Genomic DNA, 18,764 nt, shown 5'->3' with positions numbered 1-18,764 from the left:
GGTGTTCCAGTAACTGCTTTGTAGGCTTGGGGTCTACAGGCATCTGACGACTGAAAGAAAGATGGGTTGCCATCAAACCCAATTCTCTAACATGCCCAGAGCCTTCCCCTAGGTGAAACTTTCTTTGGGATCTTGTAGCTTCTCCTGGCTTAAAGGACAGAAGATTTTCCTAAATGAACCCTGCTAAGCTCAACAAAAGACTTGATGTTACTCTTTTTGGGTCAACCAGTTAGTTTAGATTTGTCTTCCAGTTTCGTCCCAGGTTCACCATTTTCAAGCTGGGCAACCTTGGCCAAATCATTAACCTCTCTGAGCCCAGAATAGAGGCCCAGAGATTATGAGATAACATCAGTGAACCTGTCATCCAGCTGTTAGAAATGACTGTTTTCAACACGTCCACATACATCTCTCACAGGTTAACTTTATCATGGCCATACACCTCAAAGAAAGGGGTCAAACCTACCCTCTCATTATGTCTAAATGGTGGACGGCACATCATGACATAGGTGGGGGCCAGGGCCATGGTCCCTCTGCCCCTGGAGAAGGAGTGAGTGGAGGGGCTGCCAAAGCAGGATGAGGTCTTAGGAAAGTAAATCCTTAACTGAGAAAATAAAGCAAAAGACGAAGTAGAGGAAGGAAGGAGATTCCAAGTGGGAACAATGAAAAGAGGAAGAGAGAGAGAGGAGAGACAGTGAGTGAGGAAAGACAGGAGGGAGGGAAAAGAAGGGGGTGTGCTCTGGTTTGACTGAGATGGATTTGAGGGTTCAGGGCTCCGATCAGCTGCTGCATTTGCTGTGGTCCCCAAGCCAGAAGCCTCTTGGGAGTGTTGCAAAGTGCTGTATTTTGTTTATTTTTGGAAAGGTTCTGTCCAGGCTGCATGTGCAGTGAGCCATACCCTTCTCTCTTGTTCTTTAGAAAAAGGGATGTCATCCTCCGGTCAGCTGGAATCGAGGATCCAGGAACTCTAACCTTCTTTAAGCATTGTTCTGGAGTAAGACAAGGAGCTGGGCATAAAGTATTGTTTCTGCATCCCTTTCTTACAAGGTACTGAGTTCCCTGACATGGAGGTATTCACACAGACATTAGATAACCACTAGTTGATGGTGTTAGGGGAAGATTCAGACGACCCCAGCTAGGACCCAGTATCAGTGGGCAGAAGCATGGCTCTGGGAGTGAGAGCAGCTCAGCTGCTTCTTCACTGTCCCAGTGGGCGGTTGCCCAGTTCAGGGGCAGGGGCAGAGATTGGGAGAGGACCCACACTGTCGGTGGATGGTTGTGTTAAAGGAAAGGCACCATACCACGGGTTACCTTCTCTCTCTGTCTCACAACTGTGTTTTCACAATGCTTCCTCTTTTTAAACTAAAAAAAAAAAAAAGTCATAAACTACTGCCCTGTCAACATGTCACCTTCAAAGAAATTGTTGACAAGGCACCACTCTAGAAAATGTGTTCAGGAAACAACCTCTCCGCAGCTGCATTTCTAGATTCAAGCATTCTCCCTCCCAATCCCTTCAGTTCTTCTTGTTCTTCTTCTTTTTTTTTTTTTTAAAGTTCTAATTTTGCTTCAAGCATGACTTTTTGTCACTTTGGTTCTCCTGTTCAAACGTCTGAGAATGTCTTCCTCTCTGGCACGGTACTATCCAACAGAAATAGAATGGAGTCATACGGGTAGTTGATAATTTTCTTGTAGTCACATTAAAAGTAATAAAAACTAATAGGTGAAATTAATGTTAATAATGTTGCATTTAACCCAACATATTAAAAAAATTCACTTCAACATGGAATCAACATAAAATTATGAATGGGGACCCACACATTCTTTTTTGTGTGTAAAGTCCTTGGAATCCAGCAGTATTTTATACTTACGGCTCATGGGTTTGGACGAGCCACGTTTCATGTGCTCGGCAGCTGCCTGTGGCTGCTGGCTCCCAGGCGGGACAGCAAAGGTCCAGCAGATCAACCTGAACCTCTCCGCCCAGTTTTGAGAACATGGACTTGCGTGGCCAGTGGTGCTCCCATGGCCTGCACACAACCACGGGACTAGCTCAGCTGCTTCTTCACTGTCCCTTGAATGCACCTGCCTACTTGCCTTCCACATGCCTGTTCATCAGTGTCCCTCCTCCTATTCCTTCCTCACCCTTAAACGCCTGGTACATTCTCCAGCAACATGGTGCTTAAAAGTATGAGCCCTACGAATTCATAATCACCTGGGTCACTACAGCTTAACCTACATTTCTTCTCCCTAGCTAGATTTTAATCTCCTCATAAAGCAGAGGATAGGTTTATATTTCCTTAGAGTAGCCTGTAGTGTCTAGAACCATTAATAATGCTAATAAATACATACTGACTCGTTCACTGAGGAAATCAAACCACTGCTCAAAAGGCAGTGTGTTTTTATTCTCTCTTTATCACTGTAGCTACAAGCATTTCTGAGCAATTGCTTGAGTTCAAATAGTCTTCTCTTACATGTGGCCAGTTAAGAACTCATGCAGCCACTAAATTACAAAGGAAATGGAGATCTGTTTATCTTGGGAATAACCAGAAGCAAGTGTGCCCTTCTGGACACTTTGACTTTGCAGCCAACGTGTTCAGAAGTTAACCTTCAACCAGGGTGCTGTCTCTCCTATGATTTTATGATGTTCATTCTCCAAAATACCATCCTGCAATTTAGGGATTCTGCCACCAGGTGGTGATGGGGCATCTTGGTCACGGTTACACAATCAAGACCGTAAGACAGCTGCCAAATAGTCTAATAATGATATTTACAAAACACAATTTTTAAAAATTCATAAGGATGCTTTGGTGCCTCCATTCATAATTCATTAACTATGATTAATCACGGCTTCAATAGCTCTCCCAGATAATCATGAGACACCCCTTTCTATCTAAGTTGGTAACTAAACTGGAAGTCAAATTTTTCCTGGACTTGATAATTGTTCTGGAACTTCAGTCTGTTGGACATGAAAAACCCTTGCAAAATCTTCCTGCAGCCCCTCACAGGGGCTTGGGCTGTGAGACCACCCCCCTCGCACAGTTCTTTATGCTGTGGTTACTTGTTTATCCTCTCTGCTCCCCCTCCCCCCAGCATGGAGGCTCTAGAAAGGCAAGAACTTATGGTCTTGTTCACCACAGTCTCCTGTCAATGCCGAGACAAGCACAGGGCAGGCCTGCGGTCAGTACTGTTGAGCACTTACTCACACTATGACTTTCAAGTTCTTTCCCCACAAACCAAGTGACAAGGACTACAAACCAATGAGAGCTGACATAGTAAAGCTTCTCCACTCCCATTTTTTCCTACCTCCACTGCTGAGGAAGGCCTGCAATGAGAGGGCCTCCGGGGAACTACAGGCTTCAGTTTTCTTTACCTTCCTTGTCATACAGGATTTGTTAAGTGTCTCCAGTCATTATAGACCCATGGGTATTGCTGGGTTAGTTCCCAAAGTCACTTCTCCTTGGGGCTCCTTCCGCTCTGATTTCCCACAACTCTCCCTAAAGCCTAGGGATTTGAGGGCTTGGACTCTGGAGACAGAGACCCAACTCTGAAGCTTGGCTCTGCCACTCAACAGCCCTGGGGCCTCAGACTCCTCAAGCTCCAATGTCTTCATCTATAAAATGGGAATGACAGTAGGACCTACTTCACAGGGCGGTGGTAACACTAAGTGGATCAATCAGACAAAGGAACCACAGACCACATGCACAGAGTACCCCACAAACAGCTATTCCACCCCGCCCTCCAGGCTCAGATCCAGCCTCTGTTAACTTTCCATCCTTAGTTTTAGCTCAGGGTGTCTGCAAGGTTCTGGAACACAGAAAACCAGCCAGCGCACACTGCTATCAAATGATCAGAGCTTGTGTTCTGAACAGAAGGAGAGGACCTCCTCCCACCTTTGTGAATGATACATCTCTCGTAATCCAGCCTGCAATTTACCAAGTGAACTCATTGGGTGTTTTGTTGGACTTGGAGAAATGGGGTTCACTCCTGATCTCCCCCGCCCAAGCATGTAATGGTTTGCAGAATGCTAGCAAACAAATCAAACAAAACCTATCAAAGCAAGCAAAGGAAGAAACTCTAGAACTGTTTCTGTGTAATCCCAATCCCAATGAGAAGTATGAAGAAAGAGCTCCCTTCCTCTTTAACTACAAAGTGTAAGCATCGCTGCTTCTCTCTCCGACCTGTGCCAAGTGATGCTCTACCAGCCCCGTGACGGCTAAGGGGAGGACAGTTACACAAACGGTTAGTGGTTAACCCACATGCCAAATTGCACTGGAGCAGTAAGATGTAGAAATACACCATTGTACATCAAACCATAGCACAGTTTCTTCTAGACACTTGGTTTATTAATCACCCGCAAATCTATCTTGAAAAAACAAAGCAATCTGGTGCCAATGGCAGGGGATCCAAAGGAAACAGTTCCGCTGGCAACTTGTCTCAGGCAAGCTAACGCCTTTTTGTTCTGTGCCTCAGTTTCCCCACCCACGAAATGGGGATCAGGATATCATAAACAAATGACAAATAATGAACAGTCATGAAGCTAACTGAAAACAGGGCCCTTATAAAGCCCGGGAACCACGAGCAGCCAGCGTTCTCGGGGAGCAGGGGGCACGGGGAGGCGCATCCCAGCCCCGCTGGCTGGTTGGCTGGCTGGCACGGGGACGGTCCCCCGGGGGAGTTACCTTCACAAACTGCACGTCGCTCAGGATGTGCACTGAGTAGTCAGGAGTGTACAGGTTGTTGTTGCTGCCGCACAGCTGGGTGTTGCTGCCCCCAAAGTCACTGCGCTCGCGGTTTGGAGACTCGGAGCGGTTCAAGCCGCTGCAGCGAGAAGGGGACCGGTTTACTGCAGATGGTGGGGGAGAGGCCGGGGACAAAAAGCAAGGACAGGTGGGCAGGGAGGAAAGAGAGGGGGATGGAAAGACAGAGACGAGGGGAGAGAGAGAGAGAGAGAGAGGTGTTTACTGAGGGCCGGAGGGATTTCTGGGCAACGCTAACCCCAGGTGCTAGACCCAGGCCCGCACCCTTCACAGCGGAGGCTCAGGGCTCGGCTCTGCTCAGGCCCCTCCAGCTCCCCATACCCTGCACCTGGGAGGAGCTGGGCAGAGGCGGTCCGCAGCCTCTCTCAGTTCAGGTCTTTGGACTAATGTCAGAGATGAGGACCATGCTGTGGGTGTGGGTATAGCTCCGCCTGAGCGAGAGACCCTCTGCCAGGATCTCAACTCTGCTCACAAGCCTCATTGTTCAGAAAGGCAAACGCCTTAGGTCTGAAGGCACAGACGACTGATCCTTGTGGTGGTGAGCAAGTTAGCAGGGATCACTCAGGTCTGCCCTAACACTGGCAGGACCCTGGACAAGCAGAGGCCCACAAACTATATGGGTACCGATTTGAGTCACATGAAGGAACTGTTAAAATTTGTTCCATCCTTGTCCTTGACAATTATGCTGGCATAACTTGGAAGGCAAGGTCCAACTCCTTAGGATTTCTGTTAAAGTGTAAAGTCTGATACAGGGCTGTATGGGGACAAACAGCCCCTGACCTAGGGGCTTCCCAGTCCCCTTCCCCCGGGGTGGCTTAGAGAAGGAATTCCGGGGTTCCTCCATCTGAATTGTGGTTCAAGAGGCAGAACACAGGCTCTGTCCCCGTGAGTTCCTCACCCCACAGAAAGGGGTAGGACTGAGGAGGGCCAAAGTGAGGTCCTCTAAAGTGTGGGTCTAAGGCAGGACTCCATCTAGGCTTACACGAGAGCAGGGGATACTGGAATAATCCACAGGCATCCTAAATGTTCCGAGTCAGGGTTGGTTGGTTTGTTTTCCCATTTTCAAGAACCTTCTAGGGAAACTTCAATTAAGACCACGGCCCTTGGTTTCTAAAAGGATTATGTGAACTACCCTCCCTGGATCAATGGAAGAGAGGTTCTTCAGGTGACCCGAGCATGATCTCAAGCACAGAATCAACCTGAGGGAGAGTGCCATCCCATGTTTCCTTCCCCAGAGGGGGAGGGGCGTGCTGCGAGCTTCTCGGAACACAGACTGAGTTCAGGGGCTCCAGTGCGGAGTCTGGCTCCTCAGAAATTCCGCTCCTGTGCTTTCAGGGGAGAACCGCGGGAATTCAATCCTGTCTCAGGAGATAACGGTGCCATCAGTCAAGATAATTGATTAGCATCTATTTGGAGCGAGTCCTTGAGGGTTGATGGTGTGTTTAGCTGCAAGCTGTTACCGTTGTCTGGCAAACCACGTAGTGGAAAGGGTAAAATAACAACAGGCAGCATCATTTTTCTCTTTAGAACCATAACAATCGCTACCTTGATAGGATTATAGAATTAAGGATTCTAATTCCAGTGTCCTCGTCTCCCGAAGTGAGACGTGAGTATACGTGAGTATACGTGAGACGTCTCCTCACGTATACTCCATTACTTATGCCGGAAACCTGGGGGGTGCCCCCAGACCCTTGCTGCTCCCCTAGCCCCATACCAGGCCTTCTCACCTCCACTGTGGTCATAAGCCTGTTGGTCTCTATCTCTGTCCCCCCCAAGTCCCAATTCCCTGGACCCCTAAACTCCAGGGAAGTTTTGGGGACATTTTGTCCCCAAAAGTCCCTCATGACCTGACTCCTGCTTTCCTGTCTGGTCTCATCTTGAGGACTCTCTTTCCCTCCCCTGCTTGCTCTGCTGCCCTCAATCATGCAAGTGTTCCCCCACTTCTTCAGAAGATGCCATTTCTCCTGCCCACCTCCCTCTACCTCCCCAGCTAAGACCTTGGTCATCAGGTCTCAGACGAAGCTGAAAGCTACCCTCTCTGAAGACTTTGGCTATCCTAAGATTTCCCTGTTTTCTTCTATCACTGTCCCTTGTTCATTCCTTCAATGTACTTTTCACAAGTTTTAATTCATTATGTGTTTGTACTTGTGACATCTATTCAATTCAATGCTAAATTCCACGAGGACAGAGGTCTTGTGTTTTCTGGTCATTGTGGTCCACTCAGTATCTAGCACTATGCCTGGCCTAGAGTAGGTGCTCAATAAAAATGTAGAGAATGAATGAATCAAAACCTAAGCATCCCTTAAAGAGTTTTAATGTAGAACCTAAATTTTGTTTAAAAAAAGATTTCAGAGCTCTCAAAGCATCCTGGATGGGAAAGCCTTGCCTTTGCAACTTAAAATCATCCTGGGGAAGCTGACTTCTCCAAGAAACTAAGGGCAGAGAGAAGGACACTCCAACATTGTGGCTGGACAGAGTCAGAGAGTGTGCAGTGAGACTCAAGGGCACCAAGAGGCCTCGGGCTTTGGTACAGTAACTTGAGGAGAAGCCACAGGGAAAACCAGGACTTTGTTTACCTAAAGCACGTGAAACTGGGGATCCTGGCCTCAGGTCTCTAGGGCCCTACTTCTCCACTGGGAGATGGAGGGCCAGACCCTCTTCCATAGTGACCAAGGACTGAAGCCAGTGATGGTGCCGTGGAGAACAGAGTGAAGCACCCAGGTGACTGTAAATGGCAGCAGTACTGGGCAGAAGTATATGCGTTTCACTTCTGGTTCTGGTCCCTTGAAAACAAGCTGGTGCGTTCTTGGCTTGGCTAGACCCTTTGTGGTCTTCTGAGGTGGTGGCTGCCAAGTAAATCAATGGCACTTCCTCAGGATAACTGCTGTGGAAAAGGGGGGCAGGCAGTTCTGCTGGAGGGTGACTTCTTTGTCATGTGAGTGGAATCTGGAACACCATACCCTGACCTGGTGGTCTTGTCCTCAGCGCAGTTTGGAACCATTGAAGGGAGTATAAGTAGGGCCTGGGAAATAACCATCTCTCCCCGACAACCCTCCAGGGTTTTGCCTGGTGGGACACGTGCTACATATACCCCATGTGTCCTGTTCCACCTTGTCATCCCTTATATCACAATCCCAAGCATATGCCAGGAGGATGGCAGGGAGACAAGGCTCTCTTATCTACTGGACCACTTCCAGCCATAGAAGGCTATGCCTGAATCACTTCCACACTCTGTTGGAAACAGAGGCCACAAATGCCTCCCCATCCCACCCAGAGCTCTGGTCCCCACCGGCATGCCACTCTGCTGTCATTCCCAGGACCACACGTCAAATGCAAGTGACATCACTGTTGTGCTAGGAGGAGAAGTATTGTGTTCTGTTTTTTCAAGTAAGAACAAAGCTATTGAAGGTTTATTCAGAATCCCAAAGGATTCCCAATACGAAAAGATACAACTGTCTTATAAAGGTCGGGCCTATAAAAGCAATTTTTCAAAGGAAAAAAAAAAAAAGCCTCACTTCACAACAAAGGAAGTCCCAGCTCGTGTGAGTGTTGTGCAACATCAATGTTTTCATGTCCCGGAGCCTGACATTCCTCAATAGGTAGGATGCTGATGACTCGGCATTTTGGTAATTGTGCACATACACTCAGAGGTTTTTGAGCAAGGGAAATGGAAATGCTTTTAATAAAAAAAGAGAAGAAATCAGTAACAGACGAGTGTCCCAGCAGCATGGCAAACGAGTTCAAGTTGTATAATTCCCCTTGGCATTTCCTAAGAGCAGAGGCCCAGGCCGGGGGGGAGTGAAGTGAAGAAGAAAATGTGAAACTACAGTCAAAGAGGTCTAAGAGGGGGCAGATCCAACAGTGATCAAACTGACCACAGAATTCCTCACCAGGAGGTAGGCCACGCCGCGGACATATCCCTTTGTCCCCTCTTCCTTACTTCGCACCAGCAAGCTAGCCCTGCAGACTGGGTGGTGGGAAGCCAGGTTTTCTTCTCTAGACTCCGAGGTGCAGTGGAGAAGCATGATAGACCCCTTTCCTTCAGCCTCTGCGTAGTCAGGCTGCAAGGGATATCTGTCCTAGACGGCAAGTTGGAGATACTGAGGTTGAGCGGAGAAGATCCTGGGGTACAATTGGGTGTGGGGCGGGAGAGGGGGTGGAAGAGGATTTGACACTCTAACTGGGGCTGAATGGAATCTCCTGTGCACTGATAGGCACGAGGCTCCCTGAACCTACACACAACTCTGTGATGCTTGCCTCACTCACGACACCTGTACCTAGAGCAGAACCCATGATACAGGAGAATGCCCCACTTCCTGTTTCAGTCTGGGGATTTGAAGGGAAAGTAGGGTTCAGCGGCTGCCTGCTTCTATCTTTTGGAGCATCAGTGAGGGACAAGAGGGAACAGCCCTCTCTCGTCATAGTCACAGTGTCATGGGCCACCTGTGTTCTCCAAACTGGATGGGGGACCTTAATTACATAGGCCTATAAGAGTACAAACTAGGATTATTAAAATTCATCATTCTGGGGTAATATTTAACATCAGACAACCAAAATCCAAAAGCTCTCTGTCAAAGCTACAATGTGAACTCTGCAAATCAGCCCAAGTTAGGAGCCCAGATGAACTCGTTCACATTACACGGAGCTTTAATGGTTCCCAAATGTTTACGACACACAAGCCAACCCAAAGGAGTATTGCCACTTACCACATTTCACAAAGTAAAAGGATTATTTTTAGAGACTCCCTCTATATTCTGGGAGGAAACGGTCCCCATTGATCTCAAAGCACATTACAGATGTCATTTGAACACTGAAAAAGAATCACTGCTCCTGACCTCTTTCCTGCCTCTGTGCTTTTGTGGATTTGGAAGGACTGTCATGGGGAACTTGAAATCATCTCCACTGGGAAAAAAAAGGAATGAGTCTGGGGAGAGGGGATGATAACTGCAGTGGAGCTGTGAACTCTCAGTGGGTTGATCAGAAGTCTACTTTTTAAATGAAAGCACCTGCAAAGCTGGCTAATTACATCATACCCTGGAAGCAATGCAATGCACAAAACCACTCCTCTCTCCTTATTTCAAACTAAAGTTCAAATAGAAGGAAACTGCCTATGTATGGATGGATAATGGTGGCAATCTTTGGTTCAGGGACTGCTGGCCTCAATCCACAGAGAGCACCATAATTCATTATCATGACTGCTTTCAAAATGCTAGTAAGTCACAGTCCTCTAGGGGGCACAAAATGCCCATGTTCAGAGGGGTAGCCAAGTCCAGGACAATAGAAGCAGGACCTAAGAAACTCAGATTCCATACATCACCCATCAAGACAAGGGCACTCCTTAATCCACATCACCTATTTTATCCGTCTCCCCATCCCTTCCCCTCTGGGAACCATCAGTTTGAGTCTGTTTCTTGGTTTGTCTCTCTTTCTTTTTTTCTTTGCTCATTTGTTCTGTTTCTAAAATGCCACGCATCACTATATAGTACACCTGAAACTAAAAGAACATTGTATGTTAACTATACTGGAATTTAAAACAACAAAAGAATTTTGCAATGTATACAATATATATTTATAAAATTATCACATACATCTTAAATTTACAGTGTTATATGTCAATTATGTCTCTATAAAACTGGAAACTTTGTTTTGAGTATAGTTGACACACAGTGTTACATTGGTTTCAGTTGTACCATTTAGTGATTTGACAAGCTACCCTCTATCCTATTACATCGCTATCAGTGTCACTGACTATTCCTTTTGCGTTGCTTTTTATTCCTGTGACTTACTCATTTCAAGTGAAAACTTTTTGTTAAAAATAAAAAAAGAATTGGAGAAATTAGAAAAAAAAAATGTAACAGTAAGAAAGAGAGAGATTTGGATTCCAGTCTTCATCCTTCACCTTCTCACTACACAGGTGATATTGCTGGATGGCTCAATGTTTTCAGAGGCTGTTTCCCTACTTATTGTTTTGCAATGTTAATTCCTTCCCATCTCCTGAGGTTGTTGTGGGGATCAAATAAAATGACTGGGTTCTTTTTAAACGTAAAGGCCCTATTAATTTCCAGGATTTCTCTCTCCTCTGTGTAAGATGGGGGCAAGATGTAATATAAGCAAATAATTGTATTTGGATCATAAATCAAGTATGGGGCCAGACAAAAGGAGACCGAGTGAAAGGAGGTGGGGAGGAGAGAGTCAAAGGAGAAGACAGGCATCCCTGTCCTTTCTTTTTTTTTTTTTTAAATCCAAATTGGCAATGAAGAAGTCAAACTCTCTCTCTTCGCAGATGACATGATTCTTTATATGGAAAACCCAAAAGACTTCTCCCCCAAACTACTAGAACTCATACAGCAGTTGGCAGTGGCAGGATACAAAGTCAATGTACAGAAATCAGTGGCTTTCTTATACACTAACAATGAAAATATAGAAAGGGAAATTAGAGAATCGATTCCATTTACTATAGCACCAAGAATCATAAGATACCAGGTGCCTGGGGGGCTCAGTGGGTTAAGCCACTGCCTTTGGCTCGGGTCGTGGTCTCAGGGTCCTGGGATCAAGTCCCGCATCGGGCTCTCTGCTCAGCGGGGAGCCTGCTTCCCTCTCTCTCTCTCTCTGCCTGCCTCTCTGTCTACTTGTGATCTCTCTCTGTAAAATAAATAAATAAAATCTTCAAAAACAAAAAATCCTTTAAAAAAAAAAAAAGAATCATAAGATACCTGGGAATAAACCTAACCAAAGAGGTAAAGGATCTGTACTTGAGGAACTACAGAACACTCATGAAAGAAATTGAAGAAGACACAAAAAGATGGAAGACCATTCCATGCTCTTGGATCAGAAGAATAAACGTTGTTAAAATGTCTATACTGCCTAGAGCAATCTATGCTTTTAATGTCATTCCAATCAAGATTTCACCAGTATTTTTCAAAGAGCTGGAGCAAATAATCCTAAAATTTGTATGGAATCAGAAGAGACCCCGAATTGCTAAGGAAATGTTGAAAAACAAAAATAAAACTGGCGGCATCATGTTACCTGATTTCAAGCTTTACAACAAAGCTATGATCACCAAGACAGCATGGTACTAGCATAAAAACAGACACATAGACCAGTGGAACAGAGTAGAGAGCCCAGATATGGACCCTCAACTCTATGGTCAAATAATCTTTGACAAAGCAGAAAAAAATATACAGTGGAAAAAAGACAGTCTCTTCAATAAATGGTGCTGGGAAAATTGGACAGCTATATGCAGAAGAATGAAACTCGACCATTCTCTTACACCGTACACAAAGATAAACTCGAAATGGATAAAAGACCTCAACGTGAGACAGGAATCCATCAGAATCCTAGAGGAGAACATAGGCAGTAACCCCTTCGATATCAGCCACAGCAACTTCTTTCAAGATATGTCTCCAAAGGCAAAGGAAACAAAAGCGAAAATGAACTTTTGGGACTTCATCAAGATCAAAAGCTCCTGACCTTTCTTTTTTCCTGCTTTGTTCGTCACTGCTCCACTCTGCAAAGATAAAACAAGGGTGGGAAGAAGTTGGCCTGCTCTCTCAGCTTTGTGGCTCACTTATTTCTTGTTGGGTTGAAGACCCAGGCAATGGAAAATGAGGGGAAGGTGGAAAGAGTTCTCTGGAGCAGCTGCCACCCACCAGGCTTGGATCAGAAGTTACAGCACCTCCTGGTGGGGGTGGGGCTGGGGGTGTCACACTGCAGGAACAAGTCACCTTCATCTTGGTCTGATGCTGGCTTACCATCAAGTTTTTCATAATAAATATCAATGAACTAGAATTAACCTTCCCTTAACTAGAGTGACAAAATTACAGAGAACTGGCTTGTCTGGTTAACTGAGGGTAATTTAAACGGTAATGACATCCCTGCTTTGATCCTTCTGACTGAGTATCTTTTAAAAATGTAAGCCTTGCCTTTCGGCTGAAGCTTCATAGCTACTTTTCCTTCATGGAGATTCCCTGCATGTGAAGGATCTTGAAGGTCCATGATGTGGTCACTTCTCATTTTGCTGACAGGCAGGAGTAGACCAGTTAGCTGGTAGAAGTTACCAGCCTGGCACCCCGCATGGACCGTGCTGGTCAGTAGTCATCATGAAGGCATGAGCTCTCACAACGCAAGAAAGATTTTATTTCTTGGTGGAAAATCATTAAATGAGAGAGAAAACCTTGAAGATATTTGAGAAAATGATTAACTTGTCTTGTACAGATAAACATGGGAACCAGATGGTTTTTGATGGGAAAAATGTGATTTGGAAGAATCAGGAGTCAACATAAATTCTTCTGAAGCTGCAAACTTGGGGGTTTGAGGTCTCAGGACACAGCCTTTTTGAAAGTTGAGGGTCTAGTGTACAGATAGCAAAACATAACTGAATTCTTGCTGGCTGAGGTTATGATGGGGTCTCAGAATCCTATTGTCGCACTGGGATAGGGAGACAGATGTGGGGTGGGGGTACAGGGAACTGGACGTGTTTTTACATTCTAACTTCAGGGAGGTTTAAGACAGAGATTCTTGGTTTGCTCATTACTTGTTTCATGAGCCTGAGAGAGCATCCTCTAGACATGGAAACAATACAAACACTTCATCAATTATTTAGACTGATTACATTCTCCTCAACCCTTGGGTTACTCTGCAGTTCTATGAGGAGCTGCCTGACCCAGTTAAAAAGAAACCCAGCAACTTTTATACAATTAACAACAGAGGTTAAACCTAATGAAAAGTTGTTTTGAAATTCTTACACATATTCTTTGTATGAGTAAGGCCAGAGAGAATATGGTCACCAGAGAGCAACATTACAGGGGAAGATGAGACTGGGTTAGTTAGTGGTCAGCTAAAGGCAGAGGCCACAGAGAATGAATGGTGGAGGGAAAATAGGTAGCAGTAAGGGGTGGTACTCTGTTGGTTCTTTCTAGTCCTGCACTCCTCATCCCTCCATTCTGCAAGCGAGACAAATGATGAGGAAGAATTCACACCAGCCCTCACTCTATCATCTCTCCCCTTACCTACACAGAGACTTCCCAGGAGCTAAATTCACAAGTGACACCACTGACTCAGCAACCCCTGGGCCGTGTGTGCCAGGGAGTGTTATCTGTGCGATGGGCTATGCCTTAGTCCTGGCAGTGCCTGTGGGAGACACTAGTTCCTTCCAGGACAGCGACAGAGACCAATGGCCTCTTGCACACCCCACTGACTCTACGGAGACCCGACACACCCACGCATGTTTACCTGGGGAGCCCGCCAGAGAGTCCCCTCTGCTGAAGGCGAAGGTACGGGACACAGAGACGGGCACTAAAGAGTCAAGGGCCAAGGATTTGTGAGTTGCAAAAGGGAAGATAAACAGAAAAGGAGAAAGACAAAAGAGCAAAGTGTGTGAGTCAGTCTGTTCTTGAGTTTTCACAACGACACATTTCTCTGCAAAAAGGAATCTTGCCTCTGAGAACAGGGAAATTGCAAATCCTCTCAAAGTCACCCTCCAGAAACCCAAACGTAAAACGGCCTTGGCTGAAAGTCTTTCCGGAAAGATGCGCAGTAATCTTGGAGGGGATTCGACCTTCCGATGACAAGAGCAGGCAGGGTCCCTGGCGGGGTGGGGACGTGTGTCTACAGCATTCTCCGTGAGCCCACAAATAGGCTGGGGGTCCCGCACCGCCTCGCCCCCGGCTCTCCCCCACTGCCCGCGGGCTCTGCGCGCCTGCGCCGCGGCTCCAAGCAGAGCGCATGCTCCAGCCAGCGGCGGCTGGAAGAAGCCTGCCTCAGCCTCCCAGCAGCTCTTCGGTGCTCCCAGTGCCGGGCGCCAACTGTGCATTGCCGGATCAAGCGGTGTTTCGGTCTGGGAAATCTGTCTTCCTCCCTCTTATCCAGTTGTTCAGAGTGTCCCTTCCCTGGGGACTAAATGAAGTCCGTCTGTAGAGGACAGCGCACCGAAACCGGCAACTTCTGTGGTCTTACCTGCCGTGCCAGGTGATTGTACTGAGTTTACACGCGCAGGGTAGCGGGGGAGATTTATACCTACCTGACTGATAATCATTCGGTCTGACACCAGATGTCAAAGAATATTGGAATGGGCTCCTACTGTGAGACGTACCGGGATAAGAAACCCCACAGTCTCAAGAAGCATCCTAGAGTTTCTTGGGGGTGCAAATGAAATGTATACCCCACCAAACAGGGAGGAGACAGCCTCTCCCTGCTTGCATTGCCCCGTGGGCTTGAAGAAACTCAAGCCTGGTTTCTTCAGAGTTCCCAGGCTCACTGTGATCCTCCTAGAGTCCCTGGCAATCAGATCCAAGAGAGAGGAGACAGTGCTGGCTGTGTTCCCTTTACCCTGCACAGGAAAACCAGGTGACTTACTCATAATCTCAAATTCGACTTTGAGGCTAGGTCCCAGGGCCAGTGTTCTGACGAACCCCTCATCTCATTTCTCTCTCTCAAAGGCTAATAAAACTATAGGCTGGCTTCCAGGACAAGGGTAGTTGGCCAGACCCAGACCCTATACGAATTCACTCCCTTATGCTCTCCTTTGACTGAAGGCTGAGGTTTGCTGCTGTTGAGTGATGCTGGGCAGCAAGACCCTGGGGTGGGGGTGCACCCAGGCATAACTGTGGGATGTGGCAGCCTTGGCCCATATTTCACACTGTACTTTGCTAAGTGGGGAGCGCTTGTGGGGGATGATGGAAAATGTCTCCACACCCCTACTGGTTAATTCGATTTCTTTCTCCTTCTGAAGATTATAAAGATGCTCAGAAGTGAGGGAAGGGAAAAGTTTAATGCTCCTTTTTAGTTAACCAGTTTTGAAGGAGAGATCAGTGTTACAAGTTTATGCCTGTCTCACTGATAAAATGGAAGGAGATATGGATAGAAAGAACTAGAGACAGGAAAGAAGGAAGGAAGGGAGGAAACCAGGTAACAGCTTCCCAAGATTTTTAAAATAATTTTCTTTTCAAAGAAAAAAGATCATCCATATTACGTGGGCTGGGGAGTCTCATGTAGCTCTTTGTCCCCCTATCTTTTGGTCTTCTGAAAGAGCCAGAACAGGGCCAAATGTCTGGGTAACATTTAGAATCCTAGGAATTACCCCACCCTAAGCAAGCCCTAATGTGATGGATGGAAATCTCCTTTAGAGAACCAAGATTTCCCTGGTCCTGTAGCTCACCCCCTCCCATTCAGAGTTCTTATTCTAAGATGATGATGCTTCCTTCCTCAACCTTGCTTGAGATCTGTTGGCTTATATAAGTGTCATATGTACCAGGGCTTTACTTTTATCGATCTTCTGTTCCTGTTGGACCATGCCTTGGGTATGGACAGATACTTCAACTTCATTTCAGCCTTCTGCTCAGCTAAGGTATAAATTACACTGTAAACCATTCCACTGTTTCTACATGGAAATTACATTCGGGAATGTGATGGGTCTCAAATCAATTTCTTTGTGCTGTGTGAACTAGCCAGGACATGGGGATGCATCTGGGTAGTCATCCACTTGCTGGGTAATTTGGAGCAAGTCAATTCTTTAATTTCTCTGTGTTAAAATGGTATCTACCTTTCCTGTGCCAGCGATTGTGAGATCAAGCTTGAGGATCCTCTGGTAAATCCCAATAGAAAGCCCTCCATAAAAATCTTTTTTATGATGAGAGAAAACACCCCATTTGGCATGAAAATGGCCACCGCAGTAAACATGAACAGCTGAAAGCAACGCAAAATTCAGACCCGTGAACCAAAAAGAAATCTAGAGAAATAATTTGTTCTGGATCACGCTTACATCCCAATAAACACCATCCCTTCTAAGCGCAAGTACAATATCCCCACACAGGAAACAGCAAGAAGGTAGAGCACAGAAGGGGCAGAACAAACCAGCCATGAGCCCTGTGGCAACCGCCAGCACCAGCATGCACAGCCAACTGGCAGCCAGCTCTCCACCAGCTGAGACGTGTAACGAGGAAAGAGAAGCAGGTAAGCAACATACCATGGCAGCCTGGGACCCACATCCTAAGACCTTGTGGGCATTTCCTATGGTATGGTAATGTAATACAGTAATGACAGACCTATGTCAGGTAAAGTAAAGGCCAGTGGGTGAATTATATCGTAGCAGAGAAGGAAAGGCTGAACCTGCATCAGAGCACCCAATCACCAGCCTGCATTTCCCAGCAGGTGACAATAAATGGGGTCCCCTCCCCTCACCACTTCCCTCCCTGCCATTCGTCCCTTGCACACAAGCAGAGAAGCAGCAGGAAACATTCCAAACACAGAAACGAGGCACCTGTGGTCTGTAGGTACCTGGCAGGAGGCAGTGTTCCTGGCAGAACATTACAAAGAGGCTGCCAACATTTGGGTTAGCCCCAGCCCAGCCTCAAAGTGCTCGGTCCAGGTCCCCAGAGTGGGCTGAGACAAGACTACGATGGGGACAGGTGGGAGAGAGGTTTGAGAGATACATACGAAAGACTGAGGATCCAGCCAGGCTTCCAACCTTCCGCACATCGTTATCTAAGGACAGAAGGATGCAGTTGAGAACGCACACCTCCTTAAGGGAATGCCCCCTCCTCCACCACACCCGCAGCACCAATGAACTCTGCAAAAACCAGGCAATCAAATGGAAGTGTAAAAAGCAAAATAAACTTGTCTTTTCATATAGAAATATACCACTATCCAGTCCTGACATTTGATAACACTGCAGTTTACCACAGACTTCCATGAAGAGACTCTCCGATTAAGAAAGGACTCTCACACCCATTTTACGGAGGAGGAAACTAAAGTCTAGGGAGTTAAATGGCTTGTATAGAGAGTCCCTAAGAGGAGTCAGGACTTGAACCCAGATGTTCTCTTCCACCATATCCCTCTGCTTCCCCAAGAAGCTCTGGCTTAGGGACTGGAATACCTGAGCAAGCAGTGGTCATGATGGCTGGGACTCCATAGTAGGTGAAAGCTCCGTTCTCGAAGCGAAGGCCTTCCTTGCCAACCTCCACTTCCACTTTACCCTGGGGAAAGAAGGAAGTGTGCAAGGGTGTGTGTGAGCACTTTCAGTGCTATTATTGACTACAACTCCAAGCACTTTTGTATGGTAACAAACAGGTGGACTTAATTTTAAGTTCTTATCACAGGGAAATGTGAAGTCTGTCTAGATCCATTTCAAAAATAGAAGCTTTGACTTCAGCACTATGTTAGTTGCTTCGTTCATAGAGGAGTGTCCCGTCCTGGCTAACCAACTCTCTTTGCATGCTCTGATGGCCCTTCCGTGATGAATGTCCTGGCCTCAGCTAGCCCCTGGCCCCATAAACTGCCCAGTTGAGAGAAAATCTGATTCTGTGCAGAGCTTGTGTATTTCATTGCCGGGAATAATGATTGCTAATGGCTAGCATGTAGCGTGTATCTGCGGGCCTGGTACTGTGTTCTGTGCACTGCAAGGATTCTCACTCACTCAGTCCTACCACCCTATGGGGCCCATACTGCTTTTTTCCCCCAGCTTCCAGGTGAATCAATTTGAGGCTCAGAGGGTCGCATACCTTGGTAAAGGTTAGTTAGAACGCGGCAACACTGGCATTTTAAAGCCAGATCTTTCCCATTGCTGAACCTACACTCTTGCCACTACCTTTCAGTCCCTCCGACTTTTATTTGAAAATGGCTATGTTTACATGAAGCATAAGCATATAACTCATAAGGTTATATGAGTTCATGACGTTATATAAACAATGGAATAGGACTCTTGTTGATTTTCAGCAGTGAAGACTGTGACTCCATTTTGGAAAAAGGAGAAAGGAGGCTCTGTGTTAGGATGGGTGTGAGGCATTACAGGGTCAGAGCAGATAGGCTATAGGTGGACAGTAAGCACAAAGAGGCCACTTCTAAGGTCACTGAGCTTAATTAAGATTTTAAGGCAATCACTGTATTTAGGGTTTGTAAGATTCTGTTGAGAAGTGATGGGTAATAGTGACAGAGCTAATGGTAGAGCCGGGCCAGGGAGCCAGCAGCATCACAAGCTAGAACCACATGTCACGTGTATTTACGACAGTTCTATCCAGG

At 46.5% G+C, this 18,764-nt stretch overlaps 1 protein-coding gene across 2 annotated transcripts in view; it reads right to left on the bottom strand.

Annotated features, from left to right (window-relative positions):
• Positions 1-18,764, bottom strand: part of CNNM1 (cyclin and CBS domain divalent metal cation transport mediator 1) — a 60,531-nt gene that overhangs the window by 9,268 nt on the left and 32,499 nt on the right. Inside the window, exons 5-8 of one of the 2 annotated variants that reach the window (XM_082722247.1) lie at positions 17,623-17,722; positions 17,184-17,231; positions 13,983-14,045; positions 4,674-4,837 (exon numbers count right to left, since the gene is read on the bottom strand). In XM_082722247.1, coding sequence (XP_082578373.1) covers positions 4,674-4,837; positions 13,983-14,045; positions 17,184-17,231; positions 17,623-17,722 — 375 coding nt within the window. The remainder of the gene's footprint in view (positions 1-4,673; positions 4,838-13,982; positions 14,046-17,183; positions 17,232-17,622; positions 17,723-18,764) is intronic. The other variant, XM_082722248.1, reaches the window with a different exon arrangement.

This window comes from Mustela nivalis (assembly GCF_964662115.1).
Source record: "Mustela nivalis genome assembly, chromosome: 2".
Taxonomy (NCBI): domain Eukaryota; kingdom Metazoa; phylum Chordata; class Mammalia; order Carnivora; family Mustelidae; genus Mustela; species Mustela nivalis.
The sequence above is the reverse complement of the archived record's forward strand: the minus strand, read 5'-3'. Positions and strand labels throughout refer to the sequence as shown.